The sequence below is a fragment of the Arvicola amphibius genome, chromosome 18 (assembly GCF_903992535.2).
Source record: "Arvicola amphibius chromosome 18, mArvAmp1.2, whole genome shotgun sequence".
Taxonomy (NCBI): Eukaryota; Metazoa; Chordata; class Mammalia; order Rodentia; family Cricetidae; genus Arvicola; species Arvicola amphibius.
This window is the reverse complement of record NC_052064.1, coordinates 31,620,703-31,640,607: the sequence shown is the minus strand read 5'-3', so window position 1 is coordinate 31,640,607 and position 19,905 is coordinate 31,620,703. Positions and strand designations below refer to the sequence as shown.

General features: G+C 45.2%; 1 protein-coding gene across 3 annotated transcripts in view; it reads right to left on the bottom strand.

Moving 5' to 3' along the window:
• The window catches only part of LOC119803866 (aldehyde oxidase 4), a 60,361-nt gene that overhangs the window by 27,211 nt on the left and 13,245 nt on the right, over nt 1–19,905 (bottom strand). For all 3 annotated transcript variants that reach the window (XM_038315315.1, XM_038315316.1, XM_038315317.1), the window contains 11 exons: nt 19,755–19,881; nt 17,716–17,777; nt 15,560–15,643; nt 14,865–14,945; nt 12,833–12,977; nt 12,547–12,639; nt 10,284–10,435; nt 9,323–9,416; nt 7,485–7,594; nt 5,004–5,188; nt 3,198–3,360 (listed from right to left, as the gene is read on the bottom strand). In XM_038315315.1, the coding sequence (XP_038171243.1) occupies nt 3,198–3,360; nt 5,004–5,188; nt 7,485–7,594; nt 9,323–9,416; nt 10,284–10,435; nt 12,547–12,639; nt 12,833–12,977; nt 14,865–14,945; nt 15,560–15,643; nt 17,716–17,777; nt 19,755–19,881 (1,296 nt within the window). The remainder of the gene's footprint in view (nt 1–3,197; nt 3,361–5,003; nt 5,189–7,484; nt 7,595–9,322; nt 9,417–10,283; nt 10,436–12,546; nt 12,640–12,832; nt 12,978–14,864; nt 14,946–15,559; nt 15,644–17,715; nt 17,778–19,754; nt 19,882–19,905) is intronic.

Genomic DNA, 19,905 nt, shown 5'->3' with positions numbered 1-19,905 from the left:
GCCTACATTTAAAAACTTCGGAAAATCTCATACTAGGAACTTAAGAGCACAGCTGAAAACTCTAGAATAACAATCGCAAAAGAAATTACACCCAAAGGATATAATAAAACTCAGGGATGAAATAAATAAAATAGAAACAAAAAAACAATACAAAGAATCAATGAAAAAAATTGGTTCTTTGAAAAAAAAAATCAGTAAGATTGGCAAACCTTTATTCAAATTAAAAGGTAGAGGCAGGTGATTCAAATTATCAAAATTAGAGATGAAAAGGGGGATATAACAACAGACACTGAGGAGATCTAGAGAATTATAGGGACATATTTTAAAAATTTATACTTCACCAAATTGGAAAATCTAGAAGAAATAGTTTTCTTGATATGTACCACTTCCCAAAGTTAAATCAATACCAGATAAGCAAATTAAACAAACTCATAGTGAAATAGAAAAAGTAACCAAAAGTCTCTCAACCCCTTTTCCCCCCAAAAGCCTGGTCCAGATGGTTTTAGCACAAAATTATACCAGACTTTCAAAAAAGAGTTAATTCCAACAGTTCTCAAATTATTCCACAAAGTAGAAACAGAAAGAACATTGCCCATGTTACTTTTATACTTAAACTACATAAAGACCCAAGAAAGAGAGAATTACAAACCTATTTCCCTTATGAACATAGATGCAAAAATTCTCAATAAAATACTTGCAAACCAAATTCAAGACCATATCAAAATGATCATCCACCATGATAAAGTAGGCTTCATCCCAGAAATGTAGGGATTGTTCAACATATGTAAATCCATAAATGTAATCCATCTAAAAGCCATATGATCATCTCCATCAAATCCCTCCCTTCAGAGCTCAGGAAACTCTGCAGAAGAGCAGGCAGAAAGAGTGTGAGAGCCAGGGGCAGGGGATGAAGGGCATCAAGGAACCAAGGCCTTCTGGATACAACAGGGCTGATGTACATATGAACTCACAGAGACTGTGGCAAGGGCCTGCACGGGTCTACGCCAGATAGGGTCCTACGGCTGAAAGAAGCAGACACACGCATCCATCCCTAACCCAGAGGTTATCTATAATTGATAGTCATGTGCCAATGAAAACTTGGATTTTTCCAAAGAAGTCTCACTGGGTATACAAACCACTCCTAAGGGTAGACCAATGCCAAGGAGTAGAACGTCCAATACAAAATGGAATCAATGGCATCTTTGGAGGGTCTTTGTTTCATAATATTGGGGCATTTTTTTTTTTTGAGACAGAGTTTCTGTGTGTAGCCCTGACTGTCCTGGAGCTCATTCTGTAGACCAGGCTGGCCTCAGATTCAGAGATCCACCTGTCTCTGCCTCCCGAGTGTTGGAATTAAAGGTGTGCTACCATACCTGGGTATGGTAAAAAAAAAAGCCTAACAGATTCTTTGTGTATATATTATAACTTCTAGTTTTGGGTTTTTATAGGATTCCTGTGTGTAGGAATGTATGTGTCTCTGCTTCTATCTCTGTGTGTGTTTTTTCCTTTTTGGCTTTTTTTTTCCTTGTTTGGTTGTTTCTCATATTCTGATTTGTTTTTGCTTTATTTATTTATTTATTTATTTATTTATTTATTTATTTATTTTTTGGTTTTTCGAGACAGGGTTTCTCTGCAGCTTTAGAGCCTGTCCTGGAGCTAGCTCTTGTAGACCAGGCTGGTCTCGAACTCACAGAGATCCGCCTGCCTCTGCCTCCCGAGTGCTGGGATTAAAGGTGTGCGCCACCACCGCCCGGCTGATTTATTTTATTTTAACATAATTCTTTAGTTGAATGATTTTTTCTAACTAGAGGCAGAAAGGTTATGGATCTGGATAGGAGGGGAGGTGGGGAGAAACTAAGAGGAGTAGGGGGAGAGGAATATAACCAGAAAATATTGTATGAAAAAAATCCATTCTCAGTAAAAGAGAAAAGATATCCGTTTCTAAACTGACAAGTTTCACACCTGCCAATACACTGTGATAAGGAAGAATATCTTAAAGCGTGAATAAGAAAAGGAACAGTTTAGGGAATATAAGAAAGTGAAAAAGATGGGTTATGTAAATGTATGCATAGGATGCTTTCAACTTTGCAAAAAGTACAAAAACATATAAAATAAACTCATATTAATATAAATAAATAATTGTACATATTGTAAACTGCTAACGTAGTTAGGGTAGGCTTATTTAAACTTTATGGTTGATTTTTGAATTTTTTTTAGAGTGGTTGCATTCATAGGCAATATAGAAGAGAATGTAATAGCTGGGGCTTTCGCTCAGGGATAGCGTGTTTGACCAACGTATTTGAGGCCCTGGGTTATGTAATAATATGTAATACACGAAAGAAAAAGATTGAGCAGATTATATATTATGTATCGGATATCTCTATGTTGGATGAGTTAAACAATACAAGAGAGAATATGTAAGTGTATAGAACACGGGGCTGCTGATACAAAATGCAGAAACAACACAGCAACGCTTGCTCCGTCCTAAGAGAAACATGGAGGTGGTCATTTGTCTGCTGTGCTTGGTTCAGTTTCTGGCTTAGACTCTCACCCGAGGGACACCCACAGACGCGAGGGAAAGTCTACGCAGCTGCTGTGGACGCTGCTTTAAAGTAAGCCAGGCGATAAAACTGGAAACAGTTTGCATGTCTGAAAATCAGGCCCGTGAAAAATTCTACCAGCGAAGCACCACTGGAGAGATTAGGTTAAGGTACATCAGCCCGTGGACATGTCGAGTGACCATCACGTCATGGCACCATTAAAAACATTTAATGACTGAAAAAAAGTGAAGTAACCAAAGTATACTAGGCAGTTTCACACGCACGCACGCACGCGCACACACACACCCCTATAAGGAAAAGTTTAGAAAGACCCACACTAAAATATTTGCAGAGGTTAAATATGGGTGGCAGATTGCACGTAATTCTCCCATTTTGGTTCTAGTAAGTATTAAAATATCCTTTTTCTCACTTCAACAAGAAAATCTTTTCTAAAGAGGGAAAGATGCAGTTTGCCAACCTCATCTGGCGCGTTAGCATGTATCCCTCAGACGGAGCGGCGTGGCTGCTCCCTTCTGAGACCCGGACTGAAGGGAGCAGGAGGGAGGAGCTGCAGGACCTCACCTCAGCCCCCGTTGCAGGGCATGGTCCCCGTGAACAGACCCAGACGCCCCGGGCCCAGGGAAGCAAGCCGTTTACCATTTTGTTCAGCCACCGGCGCACTTTGAGGTAGAATTTGAAGAGCAAGCTGACGATGAGGGTCCGTCGGTATTCCACCATGCCGCCCTGGGCTGCTGCTGGGATGCGGATCTCCTCCAGAACCCACCGGCACGCGTCGCTCAGCATCTGGTCGTCCCATTGCCTGGCAGGACAGGAGATGAACGTTTCACAGATGACGCCACCAGGGCTGGACCAGTCAGGGTGAGCGGAGCCCCTCACAGAGCAAAGCTGTTTGTTCTCTGTCCTTCTCTGTAGCTTTGGAGCCTGTCCTGGAACTAGCTCTTGAAGACCCGCGACCTCTGCCATCTGCAAATGCCCTTCCACGTTCTACTGGGAACTGACGCACCAAGAGCTGTGATCCTGGGCGTCAGCCGCCAGACCAGCGGTTCTCAACCTCTGGGTCATGACCCCTATGCACACACCCGAGACCATTGGAAAACACTGATATTCACATTACAATTCATAACAGTAGCAAAATTACATTTGTGAAGTAGCAACAAAAATGATTTTATGGTTGGGGGTCACCCCAACACGAGGAACTATAGGAAAGGGTCACAGCATTAGGAAGGTCACAGGCCAAAACAAAACTCCTCCCTTTACAGATAACTCGGTCTCCAGCGTTTTCTTAAAGTATATTACAGCGAGCAGGCAAGCAGGCAGACACCAGACTACTGGGACAAGAAAAAATGGGGTGAGACTCTAATTATCTTCCAAGTCCAAACATAAAGTCCTTAAGACAGCCATTAGCTTTTTTCTTTTCTTTTCTTTTCTTTTTTCCTTCCCTTCCCTTCCCTTCCCTCCCCTCCCCTCCCCTCCCCTCCCCTCCCCTCCCCCTCCCTCCCTCCCTCCCTCCCTCCCCCCTCCCTCCTTCCCTTTCTATTTTGAAGCAGGATCTTTTCTAGCCCAGACTGGTCCCCAGAGTGCTATTCTCCTGCTCCCTCCCAAACGCTCCACCACACCAGATCCCTTAGTTTCCTCAGCATCTGATCTAACAGTTGCCAAGTGTTTCTTTTGGTGTCTTCCTCTGTTCTTTTTTTTTTTTTAAGTTGCACAAGCCAATAGGATGGATTTATTTACGTTAAAAAATTGACCCTGTTAAAAATAAAAGGTTTCTGAAATCTGGGGTTCCTGTGTGTCCTGCCCTGGAGCCTGGCACACAAACCCAGCGAACAACAGATTAGGACTGAACTTCACAAGTGGAAACTTTCTGTGGTTGTCTTGGAAGTGAAGGTTTCGTTCAGTATCCGAGGAAAACCACACTAAATCCCACTTACTGGGAATGAGCATAAGTGGGTAAATAAAAATTATTGCAAAAGAACTATTAGGAAAAAAATTAAAAGCAAAATCAAAACCAAAAAATCTTCCTAGTTGCTAGCCATCAGGAGAGTGACAGGAACAGGGCTCTTTGACCTTCCAAAGATTCCATCTTCTTGATGTGGCTTAAACACACTTTTTTATCTTCAGGATTCAGTATTGGGGATATTTGTTTATTTTACAGGTTAATTACTTAAAAATAATATCTACTCAAGCTAAGCAATTTCTGCAATAATTGTACAGAAACCTGCAATAATAGAAGAATATTTATATAAAATATTGTTTTATATAAAATAGAAAATGTTTTTGTAAAGTATATTTATAAAATATCAAAAAGATTTATAAATGATATATTTATATAAAAATATAAATGTTTATAAACTCTCAGAAAGATTTCCACAGTATAATCTTAATGAAAATTCTTCAGACAGAAAGGTCTGTTCATGGTGGCCCAGGCAGGCTATTGCTTACCTCCCAATGAGCTGCTTGCAGGTTTGGCTCGCAGAGACCACCGTGGGGGCCACGCTTCCAAAGAACATCTGAAGATCCTTGATGGTGTTTGTGCCTTCTTCAAACTCTACGCTCATGCCAGCGTTGACAATGGCGAAGGCGTTTTCCTGACGTTGGGCCAGCCGGAGGCCTGCCACAAAGTGCCACTAGAGACAGAAGAACACTCAGGATGGTTAGTGCATACCACGCGGCAGCTACTCTGATAGCATGTGTGTGTGTGTGTGTGTCTAGGCATGTGTGTGTGCATGTATGTGTGCATGCATATGTGCGCGTATGTGTGCGTGCATGTGTGCATATGTGTAGGCATGTATGTGTGCGTGTGTGCGTGTATGTGTATGCACGTGCCTGTGCGCACACGCATGTGTGGGCATGTGTGTGCATGTGTGTGGGCATGTGTGTGCGTGCATATATGCATGTGTGTGCATATGTGTGTGCGCTTGTGCGTGTAGGTGTTTGTGGGAATGTGCACAAGTATGTGGAGGTAGAGACCAGAGGTCAATATCAAATGTCTTCTTCAATTTTCCCCATTTTATTTTTGGAGATAGGATCTCCCACTGAGTCCGGGGCCAGCTTCCAGGACCTCCCTTGCCTCTGTGTACCACTGCCCAACCCCCATCTGTGTCTGGGGTCACAGACAGACATATACCTTCACATCTGCAGTTAGTGTGGGTGCTGGGGCTTGATTTTAGAGTCTCATGCTTGCCATCACAAACACTGTAGCCACAGAGTCAGGTCCCCCGCCCTTTGGATGACTGTTTGCAATAAGGATCCTGCAAACAGTTGACCACACAGACGTGGTCGTTCCTGTGAATACTGGCCCTCCTGTTTCATGTGTAGCAATGTTTGATCCTCAGCTGCTCTGCTCATTCCCAATTACGAAGACACATGTTAGGGACTTGTGCAAAGTCACACTAAGCGCCGGGCCAGGAGTTCAGAGTCTGCACACGCTCCAGACTCTCACTTTCAATAACATCACCGGAGCAAGGGACTCAAGAGTTTGGACTTTATTTGCTGTAAGAAGATACCGGGGTGACTCAGACAGTATGTTCCGGGCTGCTGAGTGAGATGAAGGTAAAGACAGGGAGGTGACGGTCCTCAGATCAGTTACCACAGCCACACTCATTTCTGTTTTAATTGGCTTCCTCTAGAAGTCTCATTTGAATAAATCCCTTGGTTAAAGGAAAAAGCCGAGCACTGCCAGAGCACACTGTCTCCGAGGTTGCCTCCGGATCTCCTCCTGCCCTTCTAGGCAGATTCCCATTACCGACTTGGAACAGTGGCCCCAAAGCAGAGACACCTCTTCATGAGGGAGGTGTCTCGAGGCTGCAGGGAGAGTCGGTCATATCACTGAAGCCTGGCCAGCACAAAGCATGTTTACACAGAAAGCTCTGGAAGAGGCATCGGTGACGCATAAACCGTCTGTGCCCTGCCATTTACTGGGGACTCTCCTGTCCCTTCTTACTGCCACCGTGTTTGACTATCTTTTTACTGACCCTTCAACCCTTGGCCCTCTAACAAGCTGTCTGTGCTGTCTTCGTGTTAGGTCGCCTCTGTCGCATAAACATCACCGTGCCTTAAGGGATCAAAGGCGGTCATCTGCTCACACGGCCTCAGACCTCCTGCTGCTCCTCCTGTGCTCCATGCTACACTCTCAGTCTCGGTCCCCTGATGCTGTGACTGGTCTGGTCTGGCCATCCCTTTCTTCATCCTCCTCTTGCCTGGAACTCTGCCCACCTCCCCACAGATCCGGAGCCTACAGGCTGCATTGCGTCCCCGCTATTGTGTTGTGTCATGTGTCCGTCTGTCCGTCTGTCCTTCCATCCATCTGTCACCTATGTGGTCATGTCGTGCCCCCCCCCCCCGCAGGCTCCATTATGCTGACTTCCAGCTCAGAGCTCCTTCGGTTCTTTATCCACTCATTTCCTGTCCTTGGCGATTGAGTTTTGTTTCCTATTTCAAACTTTTCCCATTTGACTTAGGGAGCCTGAAGGAAGGGATGCCAGACCTTCTAAACTCTTGTCCCGTCTTCTGGGCTCAGCACCGTGTTATAGACGTAGTAGGAGCTTAGTACATAAATGATTTCATTTAAACTACCTAGTTGATAACTACAGGTGATTGACAAATAGCTATGATAAAGCTCCTGCTCATTAGAGACTTCTATAGCTGATAGGGGCTGTCATTTTACAGACTCCCAGCTAAGATTCGTTCTCATCTATAACCACAGTTTCTACCCACACGGAAGTTTCTGCGTTTGGAAGGCCAGCATCCCTGTGGAACCCCCTTCCGTGGAAACAACTGTAATGGTCATCTGGGACTCGATCCCTCACTGTGGGTGGCCCCAGACTCTCTCAGAAGCAGTCATCTGCAATAGAGAGGCCCATCCATTTGGAAGCACAGGGCAAGGGGACATGTGTAGGCAGGCTGCAAGTATAGGAAGCTCACCTGGGTAGTGTATGGGATGGAGACAGACACAACCACCCATTCTGGCTTCAGGTTGGTCTCGGGGGACCCCTCAAGGAAAGCACCATTAAAAGGAATCTGCCGTTCTCCTTCTGTTGCAGAAAAAAGGATCTGGATTAGGACACATTTATCAAACAGGAGACTATACCATGAGCATCTGGAATGTCTGCTGTGATGAGCTGGCGTGGTTCGGGGACCCAGTTCTAGCCTCCAGCCTGGGCTGCCTGAGGCAAGTCATGCGAACTTGGGAGTGGGGGGTTCCAGGCTTCAGAATGACACAGATACACCAGGTGAGCTGAAAGTCTCATAGCCCATTGCAGGCCACGGGGCTTAAAGATCTTTAACATTATTGCTCAACAACCTGCTACAATGTATAACATTTCACAAACGAGAAAGGGGAGATCCAGGGAAGTTAAACTAGTTTTCCAAAGTGGCATAGAGGAGTTGCATGTGTGTGTGTGTGTTTGTGTGTGCGCGCGCGCGCATGTGTGGGTGTGGCTATGTATGTCCATGTGCATATGCTTGCACATGCGTGTAACAGCCTTGTTACATCAACCTTAGATGCTGTCCCCCATCTCTCTACCTTGGCTTCTTTGGAGTTAGGGTCTACCACTTGGTCTTGAACGTGACAGTTGGGGAGGTTGACTGCTCAGGGATCTGCTTGCTGTCTCTCTCCAGCTGCTGGGATTACAAGAAAGCCACTATGCTTGGCCTCCCCCGCCCCTGTGGGTTCTGGGGATTGAACTCATGTTACTTATACAGCAAGCACTTTGCTATGAAGCTTCATTTCCAGCCCCATCTCCTTTTCCTTCGGTTAAAATGATAAGCATGTGCCCTTTTTCTTAGATAGTTAAAAATCATTGGAATCACTGTTTTAAATTAAAGGAAGAGAGTTCACATTAGCACTGTGAATAGCAACAACTTTCTTTTATTCCCCTAAATTTAGATTGTTTTTCTTTCCCAAGGCTTATATTTGAATAAAAAAGGAGTAATGAGCAGTATATAAAAACTGCCTTCTTTTCAAAATCCGGGAAAGAAATGTGTCGTAGACCTTAATGCTGCCGAGAAGCTTCTTAATCTTTTCTCTGTCTTTTGCATTTGTTGATTTATTAATTGTACGTACAAGCGCTACACTGCTCGTGTGGGGTCAGAGGACAGCCTGCGGGACTCTGGTTCTCTCTTTCAGCCACATGGGTCCCGGGGATCAAACTCATGTAGCCAGGTTTGGCAGCAAGTGCTTAATCCACTGAGCTACTTATGACATAACCCCGGATTCTTTTCTTGAACTTCTTTGATGCTATAAATTTTGATTGCTTATAGATCAAATATTTAAGAAAAATATCAGAGACATTAATCCAGTCTATAGAGAGCAATTAGAAGGTCAGTGGAAGAAACCACAGCTTCTGGCTCAGGTTTGAGGAGATGTTTGAGGTTCAGGGAGGGGCCAAGTAAGATGTTCTCGAGTCCTTCCTTCCTTCCTTCCTTCCTTCCTTCCTTCCTTCCTTCCTTCCCTCTCTCTCTCCCCCTCCCCCTCCCCCTCCTTCTCTCTCTCTCTCTTTCTCTCTCTCTTTCTTTCTTTTCTCCCCCCCCCATTTTTTGAGACCTGGTTTCTCTGTAGCTTTGGAGCCTGTCTTGGAACTAGCTCTTGTAGCCCAGGCTGGCCTCGAACTCACAGAGATCCACCTGCTCTGCCTCCCAAGTGCTGGGATTAAAGGCGTGCCCCATCACCGCCAGGCTTGAGTTCCTATTTCATAATATACGACAGGATCTATGCAATATTCATAAGTATAAAATCAAACACCCAAAGCTTGGCCTCTTACCTTTAGACATCACATTGATGGTAGCATTTCCTGCTGCTAGAATGGGGTTGAGGTCAGAGAAATTAGGCCGGCTCACCACATGCCCTCCTAAAGACTAATAAAAAGAGGACATTAGAAAAATGTCCGTTATCTGACAAGTAAAGAACCATGTACACAGAGCTACTGCATATGTTTTAAAATTTCCCTTTTGCTTTGCAGAAAGATCTGGGGGGGGTATTTGGAAGCAGCTAAATCATCCGGACACCATGCTATGCTTATCTCTCACTTCTGACCCCTAAATGCCACAGCCACAAAAGCACCTCCTGCGCAGGGGAGGAGAAACAGTTTTTTGAAGAAATTGTCTAACACACATTTGTGTTTGTTCAGAAGCCTTCCTTGATATGAATGCTCATTCATGAGCCAAGTAAGAGAAGGGAATGGAGACCTAGGGAGTGATGTCAGCCTCATTCATAAAACAAAGTAAGAAAGACATGCTTCATAGATGGTCAGAGTTGGATGGGACCCTGGATGCAGTCTCATGTGGTTGGTCTTTAGTTTGTTTGCTTGTTTGTTTTGCTTTTGTTTTTCAAGACAGGGTTTCTCTGTGTCACTTTGGCTGTCCTGGAACTCACTCTGTAGACCAGGCTGGCCTCAAACTTAGAGATCCACCTGCCTCTGGGGTACTAGGATTAAAGTCATGCACCACCACCGCCGGTTTTAGTTTCCGAACTCAAGTGACTTCAGTTTAAGGAGTTCAAGTGGCTTCCCTAGGAGAACTGGAACAAGAATCTGTGCCTCTTCTGATGCTTTATCATGACTGGTGATCACTTTAGACACATATACACACACATCTCCTGAAACATACACTCTTGAAATCTGTCATCTGAGACAAACACACACACACATACACACACACACACACACACACACACACACACACACACACACTGTGGCTTAGTTTATAGAACAATAGATAGCATACAGCCATATTCCTAATCTGGGGCCCTGCAAGCGTCCTCAGATGCTTCAGGAGGGCATGGAAGGTCTTGGTCTTCTCCTTTGGTTGCTCTGAAACCAGGAAATCCAAGGCATCTTTCAACTGTGCCAGGCTCTGTCCAGCCCCTATGGTTGCCCCTGAATGCAAAAGAATAGAAAATCAGATTACAGTGAGTGTCCATGCTTGCTTCTAAATAGATCCGCTCTTCGTGCATTTAGTTGGAATGGCAACAACTGATGATAATTAGGGATACTTCTAGGGATTTGCTTTATTGTGATGGTCAGCATTCAAGTCTACTTGATCAGATGGAGGAGAACCTACAAAATCAGTAAAGCTCACACTATGCATATCTGAGGGCATTTTGAGAGAAGATTAACTATCGGGAGACTTCCCTCAGGGTGGGCAGCGTTGTCTTATAATGCGGGGTCCAGGATGGAGAAAGAACACTAAACCATAAAGAAAGAGAACTGAGCATTTGACATTCTCTGCTTCCTCACTGGGGAAACATTGTTTCCAGCCACTCCCCTAGCGGTTGTTCTCATGAGTTTGATACTCTGCTTCCTCACTGTGGAAACATTGTAGCCAGCTGCTTCCCCCCCCTTGTTCTCATGAGTTTGAGACTCTCTACTTCCTCACTGGAAACATTGTAACCAGCCGCTCCCCCAGCGCTTGTTCTCATGAGTTTGATACTCTCTGCTTCCTCACTGTGGAAACATTGTAGCCAGCCACTCCCCCGCCCCAGGGCTTGTTCTCATGCGTTTGATACTCTCTACTTCCTCACTGGAAACATTGTAACCAGCCGCTCCCCCAGAGCTTGTTCTAATTAGTTTGATACTTTGTTTCCTCACTGTGGAAACATTGTAACCAGCCACTCCCCCGACTTGTTCTCCTGAGTTTGATACTCTCTGCTTCCTCACTGTGGAAACATTGTAACCAGCCGCTCCCCCAGCGCTTGTTCTCATGAGTTTGATACTCTCTGCTTCCTCACTGAGGTCACATTGTAAGTAGCTGCCCCCCCCCCCCCCCCCCCCCCCCGCCACCTGCGCTTGTTCTCATGAGTTACCCATCACAGGTAACTCATTTGCAAACGTGCTAACAGGGCATGATTTCAGTAATGTGGTCTTACCAGGTCTAATACAGTCCACAAGAGAGGGACTAAAAAATTCTCAGTATGTGCCCGGCACCAATTAACCTACTGCACATAAAAAAGCAATTCTTTTTATCTATGGCATTAAAGTTTCACGGAGAGTCCATGAGGGAAGCAGTGTTTCCTGCTCCTAGGAGGGACGGCAATGAATATAAGTTGGAGCAACAAAATGTAGCTCTGTGAGTTCTGTTGTCCATCTCTACACCCTCGCCAATGACCTTCCCTCACCCACGTGCCTGGATAGTCTCCCTTAATCCATCTTTTCCTCTCTTTGTATCCGTTGATAGAGATATTCTAATAGTTAAGAAAAAAGTGATGAGCCACCTGACTTAAGACAGACACATCAGAGGGATAGCAAGAAATTACCCAGTTGGTTTCTTCACCATGCTCATATTTTTTAAAAACTATTTCAGCTTAGTATTTTTTTTAGTTCTTATCATCTATTATTATCTATTCAATTGCATTGCATGTGTCCTGGTGTATCAGGGAGCCTTGTTTGGGCATTCTCAACAAAAAGAAGACGGGATCTGGACCTGACTTGGGAGGCCGGGGAAATGATTTAGATCATTTGATTCTGAATCTTCCATAGGGTACTGGAGATTCCAAGGTATGGGGTAGGTGTGTCTCTTAGGGCTGTCCTAACGAGCAAAGAGAGGTCATGTGAATGTATCTGGCAACATGTGAATGTACCTGGTGACATGTAAAAAGAATGAGCATTTTAAATCTCACGGTCAAGATTGTGTGTGTGTGTTTACGTGTGTGTGTGTGATCATGTGTGTGTGTGCACATGCATGGGTATGCATGTGTGTGCGATGAGCCTCAAAAGAGAAAATGTCTTAAGGGTTTATTGGACCAATCTCTCTGTACTTGGCTAAGCTCTTTGAGCTCTTTGGAACCTTCTTGCTGTCATGGCTTCGATGACAACGTGATGCTTGGTGACCCAGTGAGTGAGACGTCCTGAGGACGCTTATGGTGAACACAGCACATGCCCAGCTGCTCTGGACAAAGGAGCGGAGCCAGGGTTTCTGTGAGGTGCCACTATTGTCATTGGTATCCCACTGAGCCAAGGCTGATGCCCCATTTGAAAACCAAACCACTTACCATCCTCTGTGTTCTTCACCAAGTGTAGTTCTGGAAACCGAAGTGGGGATATAAAAACTGGATGAAATTCACCTTTAAATTTAATACTGGGTCCTTAAGGAGAGAAACAGGAAGCAATTAGAAAGCGAGCAATGGGTTACTGGTACAACAGAGTAAAAAATATCATGTATAGAATTTATTTGCAAAAGAAAAAAAAATCTTAAAGGACCCTGAGTCTCATGAGTTGAAATGAGCCATGCTTATGGAGAGTCTGAAGAGGGGCTTCAGTTACCCGATCTGAACATACCCACTGTGGTATTCCCCATGACAAGTGGGGCTTCTGGGTAGCTGGCTTTGAGTTCCAGAAGGTCCTCCAAGGTCACAGGCATGAACCAGGTGGTCCTCGGCCCTCGGAACGTCAGCCTCCTCTTATCTGGGTCTTCGGCCATTCTCTGCAGAGAAGCAAAGCCACTGCACTTTCCGGGTATCCAAACGGCCTACGGTCATTCTAGCCTTCTTGGGGACCAGGGAAGGTTGGGTTGAAACTACCAAATCGACGAGACCCTATCCCGCGAGGTTTCTAAGGGCAGTGTTTATACTCGTGACTGTCTGAAAAGGCGCATCAGATAGCGCAAGTGCCTTGGTCTGTTCCAGTTCTGCCCTGCCACTGAAGAATTAGGATCTCCACTGGAAACAGCCCCCGAGGAAGACCTGGCTTCTCAGGAGACTTACCGCACGGCTCTGCTAACTTGCCTCCCTGCTAAATCTACGTGAGGTGAGGTGGAGAGACACTGAGAATATTTCCTCCTTGGTTCTGGGGAAAGCTGTAGGTAAATGCATTTCCTTGCCCTTGCCTCTTCAGCGGAGGGGTGAGCAATGGACGAGAGAGTATGTTAGCTGTCGCACAGAGACACTTATCTTTGGGCTCAGACAAACACTAACTACAGGAAACATTGCTACTGAACACTCTTCCCTTAAAAATAAAAAAAAAAACCACTTGCTGTTTGTTTCATTTGTCTGTGTCTATATGTATTATGTGTGTTATGGTGTGTGTGTGTGTGTGTGTGTGTGTATAAGGGAATTTTTTAAACAACCTTGTTTGTTTATATCTATCTTGTATCCATGTTTCTAGATTTAGTTATGCAACTTTAAAATACTGACTCAGGGGGACACAGATGCCCCCCCCCATCTTTTTGGTCTCTCTCTCTCTCCGTGTGGGGGAGGAGCAAATCAACCAGGAGTGGCTAGGCCGTTTCCAAGGTTTTTGGTTTTTCTTTTTTTTTGATTTATTTATTTATTATGTGTACAGTCTTCTGTCTGCATGTATGCCTGCACACCAGAAGAGGGCGCCAGATGGTTGCAAGCCACCATGTGGGTGCTTGGAATTGAACTCAGGACCTCTGGAAGAGCAACCAGTGCTCTTAACCTCTGAGCCATCTCTCCAGCCCTGTTTTTTCTTTTAAATTTGGTTTTGTTTGGGGGAGGGGAGGTTGGCAAGGGCAGAGGGCAGATGCGAGGAGACAGGGAGATAAGTGAGATCAGAACACGCAAAGTTCCCAAAGAATTAATAAAAGTTAAGAAAAAGAAGGAACAACAGCAAATCCCGACTAGGACTCGCCCGCAGGCCAACCCATTACAGACAGCAAATCTCCTCTTGGACACGCCCACAGGCCAACTCCGTGTAGACAACCTCTTCACGGAAACTCTTCCCAAGTGATTTCAAGCCAACAATTAAAGTCATTTCAAACCAACAATTAAAGCCAACCGTTCCACGATCCATAAAAAATAAACCAAAAACCTGACTCATAGCCAAGGTGTCCAAGTTCTCACGCTCTGAGGGGCACACGGCACTGGGTTCTGAGAGGCCACGGGAAATCTCTCTCCCGGTCAGGCTTTCTCCAGGACGCAGTCCAGATCTACCACAACGTGACTTGTTGTTTTTCCTTTTTGCCTTTTCTTTACTAGGTTGAACCAGTGGCTGACTGATAGAACAGTCAATTCCATTGTCCCAAGCATCATTTTATTCTCATTTTTCTGTTTTCCAAATTGGCCTTAAGACACCCGTCAGGACCTGCATGACCCTCACTGACTCCTTGACGCTCTGCCCTCGGGATCTCCAGCTGAAGGGATTCAGCCGACGGGACTCTGAGGTCCTGAAAGCACCCCTCTTTCACGTGCACTGGTTTGATCGCCTACTGAAAGAGCTGAACGAGTCCCTGAAAATGACTCCATCGTGGTGGGCACACGCCCGTCTCTTAGTAACTAGAGAGGTTCTATAGTGTGATACAAAGAGACCCGTGCCACGCCATATTGTGAGACAGGAAAGCATAGCAACTTACGATCAGCTCAGGAGGAAATATCGGTTCCTGCGATGGGTCCAAGGGCTGAAACTCGTCTTTGTTGTACAGTTTGGTACACATCTGGACACCACGGAACACAACACAAAATGGAAAGTCAGAGCTACTGAGAGACACACAGCCGTATTCGAGCGTGGCGCTCCCCACCGCCCCCCATAACCCCATACGAAGCAGGATGCTGGAGTCACAGGGGTCATTCACTTAGAATTCTCCTGTCGCTCCTGGGACTGAGGGGCGGTGTCTAAGCCGGACGAGACTCTGGGTGTCTCAGCTGCCAGAGGCGAGCATTAGGCTTCTTCCTGTATTATTGTATTTCTACGAGCACAAAGCTGCCTGACTTGGCTAATATTTGATTATCAACTCAAAAGGCTCTAGAATCCTCCAGCGGACAAACCTCACTTCTGTGAGGGAGAGTTTGGACGGGGCTAATGTGTGTGATGAAATCCCGTGGGCTCAGACTGAATGAAAAGGAGGAAGGGAGCTGAACACCGGCATGCACCTCTCTCTCGGGATGCAGTGTGACCAGATGTCCTATGTTCCTGCCGCCAAGCCTTCCCCTCCTCTGCGCTCTCAGATATTTCTGCCTTGCAATGATAACGACGGACAAGAAATGCATCTAGATAGATTTGGAGTTTTGCGGACATTTTCTGAGTGGTATAGGAGAAGCAGACACTTACCTTTTCCTCTCTCCTCACAAAAGACCCCTCGTCTGGATCCATGCAACACTGTCCAGATCCTTTTATTTGGCAAACAGTCGATCCCTGGGGAGCATTGCAATTTAACGCAACTTCGCGGTCAGCCCTTTGAACGTGGTGCCTGAGGCCCCCATATCTGTAACCCCACCTAACTGGTCTGTGGATTCCTCACATCTTCTTTTGGCCAAGAGGAAGGAGGTCCTGCAGCATTATTACTGTCTTCGTCTAGTTAGACTGATTCCCCTGCATAGGTAGCAAGGCCTGGAAACAGCCGGCACGTGCCTGAATCGGTTCCAGTGCTTGGGGAAAGGCTGAAGCACTGGGAGTTCAAGGCCATCCTTAGATACATAGAAAGTTTGAGGCAAGCCTGGGCTACAGGAAACCTTGTCTCAAGAACAAAAAAATTCAAACAAATCCAAATAAATAAGCAAAAACAAAAAGCAGAGGGGCTGGGATGTATGTAACCCAGTGGGGAAAGCTATTGTGTAAGAGCTTGGTTAGATGCTCCACACCACAAGCAGCAGCAAACATGCTCAAACCTCTCCGTGAGTTTGGGAGGTTAGGCAGCAGGCTATTCAGCTTCTGGACAATTAGAGAAAAATAAAGGGAGTGTGCAACTGTGTTCACAGCAGAGACCCGCAAACTGTCACCCTGGGATGGGGGGGGCACATGGGATTGGAGTTCATGGGATTGGTCACTGAGGCTTCCCACGGGACGTGAGAACATGCAGGCTAGGTCTAGTGTGGTGGTCAGCCCACGCAGAGGGCTTTTGTCTTCACAGCGGCAAAAGTGGATCCTGAAAACCATATATTCAAGACTGTCTGCCCCTGTACGCACTAATTGTATTTTCCAGATTTCTCTGTCCTCTGTTCTTAGCTTTCTCGGTGACTTGGGATTTTGGCTCACTGCTGTTTTTTTTTTTTTTTTTTTTTTTTTTTTTTGGTGCCTGGTGGTTTGATCTGGTTATGACTGTTACATTCCTTCCTGGAAGCTGTCTCTCTGTCCCCACGGTGCCCCACTGACCATGGCCAACATTCCCTTCTGTGCAGGATACTGCGGTAGCTCATGCTCAATCCCCACACTGTGCCTCCCGGGCTTGTCCCTCCCACAGGCAGGGACTTCACTTCCCGTGAAGTTCTATGCTCACGGTATTACTCCTGGCTCGGGAGCAATGTCTCTGTGTTGGCTAACAGCTCACAGTCTAAACTCGTTAGCCCCAAACAACATCCTTTCTTTTATTTTTTAGCACCCCCATCATACCAACTGCTTTCTTCCTTCTATTTTTACTCTGAGCCTTGGACATTGGGCGTCTTTTTCTGTTTCAAGCAATTCTCTTCCTTGTAACTTTTCTACTGCTCTTTTTGAAGCAACTCGTTTAGTCCAGAGCTCCCTTTCTCCGATAAGTTCTCTACCTTTTCCTACCCCTCAACTTGCTTCAGTCTGTGTTCCTTCCATCTGCATACCTGCTGGATATATAAGCATTTAATAAGTACCTGTCTGTCTTTTCTCGCCCTGGCCCTTCCTTTCTTGCTCTGGTGATTGTACCTGGATGCTAAGGGCTTACTCATAAAAAAAAAAATAACAATGCGTTACACTGATGAACTCAGTGTGGGTACCTGCACAAAACGGAGTCCATCAGCACAGTACTGGTGGATGAGGTGGGGACTCATGATACATCATCCCTTCCTGAGGAACTGCTAGCTATTATGTCTGCTGGGAGAAGGGAGCCGGGCTCCTCAGTAGTGCAGCCACCAGAGGGCGCCCCTTGCTTGAGTAAAAGACCCCTTCATCCGCGGTCACGTAAGCAACCCTAGTTAAAATGTGGGTCTAGGGTGGGTGACCCAGAAAAAAGACATGAAGGGAGACATGTTGGGAAGATGAAGGTGTTTGGCAGGACTGGGGTGGGGTAAGAGAGGGTGGAGGGGATCACGACCAAAGTACATTACATACAGGTATAAAATTGTGGATGAATAAATACTAATTTAAAAATACAATCAGTAGGCGTCTAGCAACCCCCATTGGTTAGAATGGGCAGTGTGGCATTCTTCTGGGGAGAGTGGATAAAATAGGCTGTTTTATGGAAAAGTCTATTCACAAATTAAGTCAACAGAATATTAACCTACAGCATTTTAACTTACCGGTGAGAACGTTTTCACACTTTCTATAATTGGTCGGTATCCGGTACATCGGCACAGATTACCTGGTAAGCAAGGGATGAGTCAGGTCTTAAGGTCTCATACAGAAATAGGCCAAGCACATTTATGTTTAGTGTTTTCAGCAAAATAGGCAAATTTATCCTTGCTCTGAAACTCAGCAAGACTCTTTGAGTAAACGTTTCCCTTGGAGATGTTCGTGAACAACAGGTCAGGTGATTGCAATTTTTTTTTTTTTTGGAGACACTAGAGAAACCTTCACGTTTCCCCACCGACTCTTCCTGCCTTGTTTCCTGCCTTTCTCCGAAACTGAATACCCATTGTTGTCATGATTTTCTCACAGTCATGGGAAGGGCGGTTTTCTCTGCCATCTGTCTCCATCTTGATGATCAGCCTCATTACAGATGCTACAATAGAGTTAGGAGATCATGAGCTGGAACCTCTGAACGGTGAGTCAGGGCCAATCCGTTCTCTTCATTAGTTAATTAACTCACGGAAAGCTGCCTAACACAGGGGTTGCTCTTGGGGGTCTCTGGCTCCATTCTCTGGAGAATCCTTCAGGCAGGACGATTCCACTGATTGTCTGGATCCGGCAATGGTCGTGTTGGGTCACTTGTGAGTTCACCTTGGTTTACTTGTTGGGCCATAAGTTGGAGAAGCGGGACGGCCTTGGAGGTTCTCGAACCCACCGCGAAAGCACAGTGCATATTCAGTACGTAGCTATTTCCCATCAGTCAGCATTTCCAAAACACAGTTAGCGGCAGGAGGAAAGCTGCCACCCTTAAAACAGTGTCTGAGTCCAGGTGTGTTGGCCCACGCCTTTGGTCCCAGAGCTCAGCAGGCAGAGGAAAGCCTGGTCTACAGAGTGAGTTTCAGGACAGCCAGGGACTACATAAAGAGCTCCTGTCTCAAAAGTTTGAAAATGTATTGTGCAAATTTTACAACCAGTTTGAACAGTAACTGTGAAGAGGTCTTATAAAGAACACGGGGAAATTCTCACAATTTCTTTGATCCTCAAAGCTCTTAGTGCTTCACTGAACAACGAAAAGATGACTGATTGCTTACTCCGTTCAGGCTTGGTTAAAATTACAACCAAAACCATAAGCCACAGCAGTTAACCAGATACTGAAAATTTTGAATGAAGAAGCTGTTGAGAGGAAATACAAAGGAACACCTATATGCCAATTCCAAAAACATTGAAGTTGAACTTTGATCTAGTTTTTTTTTTCCTGCATCTTCTCATATGATTGAGTTTCTGCCAGCGTCATTTGTGGAAAGGGACAAGAAACGGCCTTTCAGATCAATGAGTTGCATCAATACTGTTACTAATACCTGAGATCTCATACCCTGAAACTAGGAAGGTTTGTGATAGAAACTATGTTTGTTAATGTGTCTTTGTAGGTACAAAGTCAGAATTTTATACTTAGATTTATTACTATAGTTTAGGAATTGAATTGCTCACTGTTTGCTTTTGATAACCCATTGTTTCTGAGCTGCCCCCCAACCAGCCAGCACATAAAGATGTACAGTACCCAGAAATCTTCCCTCTTGATAAAGATGAAAATCGTTCTGATCTTTATAAAGATGTATAGTACCTGAGAATCTTACCTCTTTATAAAAATGAAAATCTTTCAGATCTTTACAAAGGTGTACAGTACTCGAAAATCTTTCCTCTTTATAAATATCTTTATAAAGATGTATAGTTCCTAAAAATTTCTTTCCTCTTTTCTTTGTAGGATTAATTTTATTAAGTAATGTTAGCAAGTTATTTTGACTAGTAAAAACACAAGCAACAAAATCTTGTTCCACTCTACCCACATTTGCTCGTTTGGAAAAGGCTGCACTAGCAGGTATTAAAATACCATTAAAGCATCAATAAAGGAAAAGGTCTTGTAATGAAGCTAGTATTGCCTCAGCTACCAGCCTCAGGGCTGCAGAACCAAGACGGTGTCTGTCTGCCTCAGTGTCTATCCGAGGAGCTGGGCCGTCTATCTTTAGTTCCCTAAGTGTTGCTTACCACACACCTCCAAGAGCCTCGGTGATCTGATCAGGTGTCGGCTCTGGGTGGTTCCTGAGCAGCGTGTAGATGGACATCACCATGCCAGGGCTGCAGAATCCACACTGTGTGCCATGACACTTGGCAAGCCGTTCCTGAGACACAGAGGTACGCCATTA